The sequence below is a fragment of the Monopterus albus genome, unplaced genomic scaffold (assembly GCF_001952655.1).
Source record: "Monopterus albus unplaced genomic scaffold, M_albus_1.0 scaffold361.1, whole genome shotgun sequence".
Taxonomy (NCBI): Eukaryota; Metazoa; Chordata; class Actinopteri; order Synbranchiformes; family Synbranchidae; genus Monopterus; species Monopterus albus.
Window position 1 is genome coordinate 168,539 of NW_018128241.1, and position 9,809 is coordinate 178,347.

The 9,809-nt window shown below is 42.5% G+C and overlaps 2 protein-coding genes across 2 annotated transcripts in view; both read right to left on the minus strand.

The window, feature by feature from the left end:
• Window positions 1-7,265, minus strand: part of rtel1 (regulator of telomere elongation helicase 1) — a 17,642-nt gene extending 10,377 nt beyond the window's left edge. Inside the window, exons 1-12 of the mRNA XM_020625590.1 lie at window positions 6,905-7,265; window positions 6,333-6,531; window positions 5,138-5,231; window positions 4,218-4,299; window positions 3,930-3,990; window positions 3,568-3,643; window positions 2,842-2,926; window positions 2,084-2,149; window positions 715-871; window positions 526-558; window positions 358-433; window positions 5-18 (exon numbers count right to left, since the gene is read on the minus strand). Of these exons, the coding sequence (XP_020481246.1) occupies window positions 5-18; window positions 358-433; window positions 526-558; window positions 715-871; window positions 2,084-2,149; window positions 2,842-2,926; window positions 3,568-3,643; window positions 3,930-3,990; window positions 4,218-4,299; window positions 5,138-5,231; window positions 6,333-6,531; window positions 6,905-7,006 (1,045 nt within the window). The 5' untranslated portion in view covers window positions 7,007-7,265. The remainder of the gene's footprint in view (window positions 1-4; window positions 19-357; window positions 434-525; window positions 559-714; window positions 872-2,083; window positions 2,150-2,841; window positions 2,927-3,567; window positions 3,644-3,929; window positions 3,991-4,217; window positions 4,300-5,137; window positions 5,232-6,332; window positions 6,532-6,904) is intronic.
• Window positions 7,266-8,029: 764 nt separating this feature from the next.
• The window catches only part of ndufb11 (NADH:ubiquinone oxidoreductase subunit B11), a 3,209-nt gene continuing 1,429 nt past the window's right edge, over window positions 8,030-9,809 (minus strand). The window contains exons 2-3 of the mRNA XM_020585288.1: window positions 9,569-9,699; window positions 8,030-8,558 (exon numbers count right to left, since the gene is read on the minus strand). Coding sequence (XP_020440944.1) covers window positions 8,429-8,558; window positions 9,569-9,699 — 261 coding nt within the window. The 3' untranslated portion in view covers window positions 8,030-8,428. The remainder of the gene's footprint in view (window positions 8,559-9,568; window positions 9,700-9,809) is intronic.

Consider the following 9,809-nt stretch of genomic DNA (forward strand, 5'->3'; position numbering starts at 1 on the left):
AACAGCTCATAGATGAAGCTGAGGCAGAGAGATGGACAGAAACACGTCTTCAACCAGGTCAAAAGTCATTTTCATGAAATGTATTCCTACAATCATCAGGTTCACAAATGTGGGATGCTCTGCCATCAAATACTTTAAACTCTGCAGATGCACAACTGGAGAAAGGTTAATAAGGTTCGTTTCTCACTGCAGCGGCACCCTTATAAAACTATCTTTGTCCATTAGCAGCTTGGAATCTTATTTTAAGTGTTGGAGAGGTGCTGGCAGAATGACTGATCCCCTCTTGAAGTCACTTGAAGTTATTAGTAGGAAAAAAAAGTTGCAATCTCATTACCATCTACCATATTTTTAACGTACCTTCCCGGCTTTGTGACGCCTTTGTCACTTGGCACTTCATAGGAATCGATGGCAGCTTCCAAGTCCAGCAGAATCTCTGTGAAAGCAGACAAAAGCAGTTTGGAAGAATCCCACAGCTTCTCATGGTGAACACTCAGATACCTTCTTTCTACCTTAAAGAGTACTTACGCTTGATTTTTGCAATGTTTTCTATTTTTAAATCTGAAACGAAACATATAACAAATTAAACTGAATAACATTTACTACATGGACAGGTTTGTTTAAAACATTACTGCATAGTTTCAGCTTGTGTCACATGCCATAACTCCCACTACTCCCTGTATGTGTAGCTGCAGTGGCTAAGACAAGTTTTCTGACCAGACTTGAGAAATTCCACATTGAAGTCTTCAGTGACAGAATCTGTACGGCTGATTTCTTCAGCCTTCTCCACCAGCAGCCGGTCCACAGCAGTAATGGCTGAAGCAATGTCATAGGGAGTCAGGTCAAATGATGTCGCCTCTTCACACATCTTCTCCTGCAGACGACACAAACATCAGCTCGAAGAGAATGACCACGTCCTCATGAACCTGAATTTATAGTCCTATATGGACGAGACTGCAGCTTGAAGTCAAATTAAACACTAGGTCATCTGACCGTTTTGTTTGTGAGCACTGAACTGCAAGTGTAGAATGAAATGCACAAACTCTTTAGGCCTCAGTGTGCTTCAAAGTTTAGCAGTGGGTACATCCCAAGTCGCTTCTGTGATTGTTCCTACATTACATCCACTGAGGAGCAAGGAGGCTACTGGAGGAGCCATGAGGGAGGATACATGAAACCATCCCCCACAGAAGCTTTTTACGAACCAACACACCCCTTCATCAGAACTCAGTTGATGATTGGATGCTTCAAATGAAAGATGGGAGGAAAGGCCTCTCAGGTTGTCAATAATGTTTTTCTGAGCCCTCTCTCCTCACCGTCAATGTTTTTCTGAGCCCTCTCTCCTCACGTTATGTGGACACAAGGAAAAGGTGCAAGTGAGGGAAACTATGGCCCTTATGAGAGACTTGAGATGTGTCCATGTCTGAACTCCTCTTTCCAGTGATGGAAGCATCAGACATATTCTGTAGCTTTTCAAACAGACGATCACACCCGCTCTACCCAGTAACCGGTGTCCAAAGGACAGAATGTAGACAAGTTCTACTTTTTCCTCCCATTCTTCACAAACAGTTTCAACAGGCCACACGTAAAAAACCAACTAGTGTTCAAAACAACAGTGCTGCAGGTGCTAGTCGGGTGTGCAGTGCAAGAGAAACTCTAAAAAAGAGAAAAAGGTCTTTGGCGCTCTGAAATTTGTTTCCAAATTCTCCCTTTATTTCATTAACCTGTATTGATGAGCACAGAGAGACACCGTCTCCAGTGTAAACAAACCATATTACACCTTCTACCTACACAACGTGACCAGTGCAGGTGCTGCTGATAACATGTTAATTAAAGACTCTGAAGGCCAAATTCAAAGCAAAGCAGAGAAAAACTAACAAGAACTAAAATTAAACTGGACCAAGTAAAAACCCTATACAAGTTACAAACATACATTTACACAACCATGTGTATAAATGTAATTAAATCATATACAGTCCAATATGGTCCACAGCCAACAGTCAATCACTAACACTGTGTGTGTAATTCACAATCAATACTGAGGTTCCAGTACAATCTGGAGACAGTAGCTATGTCCAGACAGTCTTACCACATTATGAGCTTCATCAAAGATGACCACGGCTCCGTTCAGCTCGATGTTATGCGCCCTGCGGCTCTAAGGACGAAAGGAAGCAGAACACCAGCAGTTACTCAGGTGGGTAATGAGAGGGCCAGTCATACTGAAGTCCATGTTGATGCACTTTACAAAGCAAAACTAATCATTTTCAAACTAATTCTTCTGTACTTGCAATTGTCTTGGTCAATGCTAATAGACAGCACTCTGCAGTCTTTTCTAGGCTGAGTCAATTTAAGCGCCCTGCAGAAAGAGGTGGCGCTAGAAAAGCTCAATGATGCAGTGGCCACTCACACTAGTAGGCAGCTGTGAGCCGACCACCTGGGAAGATGCTCGTGCTAATTAGTCACAAATCATAGGAACAGATGCCTCATCTGGGCTTGTGAAGCAGGGTTCAGGCCACTTCAGACAACACACACTTTGGCTGTTTTAATGAAAGAAATGCCAAAACCAAGCAGCAAACAACATTTCACACGCGACATTATTCTACAGTATTTATTTTACCGTTAGAATTTTTGATTTTCTAATTTACAATTAGTGCACCGACATCCGCATCTGCGATCTGGCAGTTTTTACGCCAGATGCCCTTCTGATTCAACCCTATGGGACAATTTAGAATCACCAAATAACCTACCCTGCTTGTCTTTAGACTGTGGGAGGAGTACCCAGAGGAAACCCACAAATAAACACGGCCTCCTCATACACAGCACAGTGATGTCCATGATTCAGCTCACCTTTGGATCCAGTAGGTAGTTGTATGGCATAAAAATGATGTCTGCCTGCTGCTTCAAGGACCGGGAGAGGTAGTAAGGACAAACCCTGGAGAGAAATGTTAAACTTCAGATCGAAATGTACAAAGTGCATGCAAGAAACCATGGCTTGATCTTACTATGCCTGAAGTGAGACATGTTATCAACAAAGCGGCACCACAAAGAACATAATAAAGTGTTATCTCTAAAGCAGCAACAGCAAGATCACAGGAAAACAAGGAAGTCAGTCACTAGCACCGTTTATACTGTCACCATGTGGATTCAATGCCTGGCACGGAGCATGACAGGCTAAACAATCACACTACCTACGGGCAGGTTTCAACTGAGCTGCTTCCTAATGATTAGCTATTAGCGTCACAAATGTGTTATGGCTACAACAAAGGAGTGCTTCATGCAAAACATACCAAATATTCTCTAGCTCAACTGTGAGAATTTGCTGCTTTTCCTGATCTTATCTGACAGTAAAGTGAATATCTCTGGGTTTGTTGTGCTGGTTGGCTAAAACATCATGCTGGGCTTCAGGGAACTGTGAAAACCAGATATTTTACTGACTTGCAGAGAAAAGAATCATCAGATTAACCAATAATGGAAATATCCACACACAACTCTTGAGCAAACACCGTGCACCAGCTGCTTGTGCAGGACAGTATTTGTTAGTGAAACAGGTGAACATGAATGTACAAGTCCCACCTCTGTTTGTTGCCCAATTTGACTAAATCTTCAATGTCAAGTATGGAGTTCACCAAGTCTCTGTCGGTGCTCTTATCTAAAGACAAAACAATACAGATTAATACAAATACGAGTGATTTCAGTTTCAGTTTTATTTGTACAGCTCCAAATCACAACAAAAGTCGCCTCAGGACACTTTATAAAGTTAAGTGGACACATCAGCATTTAACAAACAGATGCTGCGTCACTGCCAGATGTTCTAAACATGTTTTTATATAAACTTTGATCCAGTCTATAGCGGTGGACACTGTGGCAGTCCATCCTGTTTGCTCACATTGTGTTGCCTTTTATGATCTCATTGACATCTACCATAGAAGTGTTACCTTCAACATTGTTGTAGTAAACACATGACCTGGTGGAGACTTTTCCTCTGCACATGTGGACCTGAAAAACAGGCGATTCCATGGAATCAACAGAAAATTACACTCAAACTTGTTTGAACTGGTTTAGCCCCACAACCACAACGTTCTATACACAAGGAACAACACATATTCCCTCAGTATGGACTGAATCAGCACATCCATTAAAAAAAACAGCGGTTAACATTTAAGATGCTTCCGCCTGATTTTGTTCAAAACAGCCCCAAAGTTCCTAAAATGCAGTTTTCTTACCTTGACGTGGTTGCTCTCCTGACGCATCACTTCCTGGTTGATACACAGCTGTTCTCTTGATCCCAGCACACACACCTTTGGTCTGAATCAGCAGAGACATGGGAGTTACCAGAGACGACCTAGCACTGACATCTCAGAAACACAGTACACCAACAAAAGGCCTCTGAACATTTCGCTGCATCTGAAATCACTTTTTAAATGCCTTTATGTCAGTGTCCTTTTTTGTGTTTAGTCACAGCTACAGCCAGCATGAGCACGATGACGGGTCTGCAGCTCTACGCAGACCAACATGGAGCCAAGTGTGATGTACTGTGTGTCGCGACGCGCTCTTCCTATAACCATCGCTACATTTTTCTCAGAGCTCAGATGAATGTTGGTAGGTACTGATCACTGCTGACCGGGAGCACCCCACAAGCTTGACTACAACCCAGGGTAAATCCTAATCCCCTCACTCGACCACGAAGTCGTTCTGGTCCACCATCTTGAAGAAGGTCCCAAAGCTCATATTCCTGCTCTGAGGAGCAAGGAGGCTGCTGGAGGAGCCACGAGCAGGGATACATAATAGGATCCTTTGTGGAAGTCTTTTACTGACTGACATGCCCCTTTTTCAGAAATCAGTTCATCTGGATGCTTCAGGTGAAGGATCAGAGGAAAGGACATCTCATCTGTCCTTGCATCTTATGTGGACAGGACTAAGACAGGGAAAAGATGCCACAGAAGCAAACAGGGATGCAGTAATGTCATCTGTGTGTACCAGGTTGTCCCTTGTGAAAGTTGCCAACTACGAGAGCCGACTGGTCACTCACATTCCATTTTTGTATTTGCTCCTGTGCAGCACCGTCTGTATGATGGTGCAGCATCCATCATACAAAATTAAAGACTATTTTTAACATCTTGTGTCTTTAGAAATAATGGTTTACCTGTATGAAGTGTTCCTCAACTCACTGATAACCTGTGCAAGCTGAGTGTGTGTCCTGGATGCGTAGATGATCTTGGGAACATCCGTGTAGTAGGCTGGTGAACAAAGAAAACACACAATGATTACACTGCATTTCACAGAGTTACATGAAGCTGTTGCAGTTATGGAGTGGTCAGTCTGTTGCTGTTTCTCTTCCAAGATCAACCTGTTGGCTGGTTTTTCCAATTTAACTGAATCTTCCACACTTCGTTTGATTTTTTTAAACCCACACACTTTGTTAAGGCACCCGACAGCCTAAATAAAGAGAATTAAGCAGTTAGTATGAATGTGACAACAGAAGAGGGCTGCGTAACATATCACTCTGGTAATCTGACATCTTTCTCTCTGCACCGTGAAGGGGACAAAACTATTTCTAAAGACTAATCTGACAAAAATGGTTCATTCCACTGTTTCCTGGTTTGATGAACTGATTATTTTCATTGTGAAAGTTAAGCAAATAATACATTACTTGTTTCGGTGTAGTGAACCTTATGCTGCCTTCATGTTGATCTGTGCACTACAGAATTGTAATGTTGCCTCACAGAAAACACAATAACAACAACAAGCGGGTCATCTGTGGCTAAATTAGATAGCCACATACAGTAGGTAGCTAATGCCATGGCCTGTCAGTGGGAGACGGCTAATAAGTTGCTAACATGTAGTGTTACACTCCTTCTGGCTAAATGATGCAACAATAAATACATCCGCAACACCATGTCGGTACAGTTACAGCCGATGTTTGTGTCAAAGTTTAAAGCTGAGACAGTTTCAGAATTAATGGTCACCTCCTTAGCTAATATGAGAAACTGCACATTGAAGCAGGCACATGACAGTCAAAGATGACTGAGACACTCCCAGCACCCGTCTCAGCAACAACATGTAAAGAATCCTAATCAAAAACCTTTGTCATGATTTTCTGTTAAAATGAATTAGCTGATAAACAGCACTGTGCAAAAGTCTTAGGTCACTATTAGTTTAATCCAGGTTGTAATGATAACTTACTTCTAACCAGAAAATACAGGAAATATGAACACAACATTAAAACCAAAATGTTCAGACCCAAACAGCTTCCCCAGTCCAGTCAGTATGCAGTGTGACCTCCATTTGTGCTTAGCACAGCTTGAATTCTCCTGAGCTGCCTGCTGATATGAACATACTCGGTTTGTCACCGTCTGTAGCAGCCGCCCCCCAGGACGGCAGGGGAGCGTCAGGGAACATCTCCTTGCCGCCCAGCCTCTCTGCGATCTTGCGGGCAGAGATGCCATCCTTGACGGACTCCCTCCAGGCCAAGGTGGCGCACAGCAGGCACAAGGTTTTCCCAGTTCCTGTGGGGCTCTCCAGGACCCCATTCAACCTCTGGAACAAAGAGGCAGAGACCTAACGCTGCACTTTCTGACAAACACTGTTTTCATGATTATTAGTGGACGTTAGCTCTGAACCGAACAAAGGATCGTTGTTTCACAGGTATTCGGTTATTTTCAGCACCTGTTGATCCACCAAGCAGCTGTTATTAATACACAATCTTGCATGCACTTCAGGTATATTTTACATCTTTGACGTGCGTTTGATGAAGGTTCATTATTCAGACGTGTTAACGTTTTTAACAGCTGTGCACTGATTTAATTAAAGGTTTCCTGCACGACTGTCCCGTTGATAACCATTAGACAAACTACTGACACCGATGGCAGCTCAGTTGGCTCCGGCGCTGCTGTTGTGTAACTGAACTTACCTTCTCAAGACACTGAATCACTTTGCTCATGTAGACCTTCTGACAGTCATATGGAGGAAAAGGGAAATTCACAGTCACTTTATCCAAAGTCAGCGTAGGCATTGTGTGTGCTAGCTTACGTCAGCAGCGTTAACTAACGTAGTGTTAAAAGTGACGCAGCTTCAGTAAATTCCTCTTGGCCCCGGGTGGACTGTCAAACTGGTTTAAACTGACAACGTTAACACTTAATACCGACTGATTCCGCCGCGCTGGATCATTTCTCACATAAAGTCAGACACTGTTAACCGGTTCCGTGCTTGGCGCCAATTTCCGCTTTCCTTCCAGTCCGCATGCGCACTGTAATGACGTACCCCTGCTGCGTGCTGACGAAACACATCGTTTAAGAGTCAATACCAGCTTGACTGTAGAGATTGAATTTTAATTAGATGCCGATTATGATGGGGCTTCAACTGGACACATTATACAGTCACTTATCTAAATATCTAGACCCCTTCAGTTCTCGCACACTTTGTGTAGATTTAATTTTACACTATATAAAATTACTATTTTTGCCCATTAATCTGGACGTTTTAAAATCAAATTTCTATAAAAACATTTTGTTTTTGAAACTTTTCATTTACTAAAGCATTCAGACCTTTTGCTTAGGCTCCAAACTGGTCAGGTTCCATCCTGTCACAAGCTCTGGGTGCTCCCAGAAGCACAGTGACCTCAGTGACTGGGAGATGGAAGGAATCTGGAACCAGCAGGACTCTATCAAGAGTCAGCGTCCGACCAGACTGAGTAACCGAGCAAGGGCCTTGGTCAGGGAGGAGACCAGGACCCGACAGTCCCTCTGACAGAGCTTCAGAAGTCGTCTACAGAGAAGGTTCCGGAGGATGAGCATCTCAACAGCTTTTCCATCAGCCAGGTCGAGTGGCTAAACAGAAGCCACTGTGAATGAATGGCAGATGAAGCTGCATCTAAAGGACTGAACTCTCTGGGCAGAGCTGCAGCTACTACGTCTTTGTTGTCCATTTTTCTCCATTCAAGTCTTCATATAACACTGCAGGAAAGTTGTAGCTGTTCTACTTCCCTTCCTGTTTCATTCAGTAACAATGAGTAACACTGTAATTATTACAAGGTTTCTCAGTGACTAATGGTACTTTATTGCCTAATTAATGCAAAATACTTCAAAATCTGTTCAAATTTGACATAGAAATATGACAGAAAAAAATATGACAATAAAATCATTAGTTTGATGTTTCTAACCCCACATTGACAAGGCCTGCAATATCAACATAAATCAGTGGGATCAAGAACAATTGTGATTGCTAAATGTCAAACCTCTATTCTTTGTTGTGACTGACCAGTGTCTTTGTAACCCCCGAGTACTGGAAACTAACACGAAGTTGGCATCAAAAAGGTCACTACAGATTTACCTTTCATTAAGGGAAGAATAAAATGTCAACATATAACATCTACACAGTTCAAAAGTACATAATTTATTCTCTCATAGTGAACACAATGATCCGAATGCTGGACATGCTACTTGTCTTCAGCAGAGGGCAGAATGATCTTGTTAGGATCGTAGTAGTTCTCGTCTATGACAGGGAGACCCTCCTTCTCTCTCTGCAGGATCACACGCTCTGCCTCCCTTCTGGCCCACTCACGCATTCTGGAAAACACATAGGTGTTCCTCTAGAACAATTCTGATTGCTAATTTTAAAATAAAGTGCAAACAATTCCAGTGTACTAAAAGTTCTGCCGAATGAGTAATGCCACTATCACTGCAACTCAGATGTTTGAGAAACATCAGAAGGACAACTCATAAGGTTGCATGAAAGCTCTGAATAGTCAGATTATTCCTACAGATACAACAATTCCAGTGTACTAAAAGTTCTGCCGAATGAGTAATGCCACTATCACTGCAACTCAGATGTTTGAGAAACATCAGAAGGACAACTCAAAGGGTTGCATGAAAGCTCTGAACAGTCAGATTATTCCTACAGATACAGATTCATGTATAAACAATTCAATACATGATACACATCTGTTAAATTTATGTAAGAGCCAATCACTTTGTTCTCAGGGGTATTTAGATGCATTTACATACAGTAAATACTTTCACAGAACAATGCTATCATTCATGTGAAGGTGTGTTTGTTTGCACTTGATGACAGTTAAGTCAATATTCACTCTGCTTTTAGCTGTTTTTGGTCTCCACCGACTCATAAAGGAAGTCTCTGACTCTTTAGCTGCTTAAAGCTCCTGTATGTTGACTTGATGCTGTCTGCTTCTGCTCAAAGTCAGACTTGTAAGGGTGAATTTACACAGACATTTGCCCTGCATGAACAAAACAGCTCTTCTCATTTATTTGAATAGGGGAAATGCAGTATGCAGTGGGGACAGCGTCACGGAGGATCCCGCAAAAAAAAAAACAATGCATCATCTGGAAAAAATTTGATCTGTTTCAGCTTTTTTTCTCCAACACAATGTGACATCATCCAGCAAGGTGCTGCAATGGCCAATCTCCTACATGCAAGTGCACATTCCTGGTAGATTGCTTTGTAATGTGAACACCGTATTTCTGTTGTTTACTTTGATACTGTCAGATAAAACAACCACTGTCATCTCACGTGACAGACGAAATTAGAACAGATGTGCAAAGAAGAATTGAGAGCTCACCCATGGTCTGGTAAATAGCGGAGAAATGTTCCTCCAATGACAAGAGCCACTGAGATGCCCATGAAGAAGGCCACCCTCATGTTCCACTCATCCACCACAGGATCGGTGGAGAAGCCATGGTAATCTGGATTCTGCCAAAACACAAAGAGGAGCAAATTATAGGAGAGAGGTATCAGAGACAGTACAGGGCTCAGGGACTTTGTCTGTGTGTGTGTGTGTGTGTGTCTGTCTGTCTGTGTGT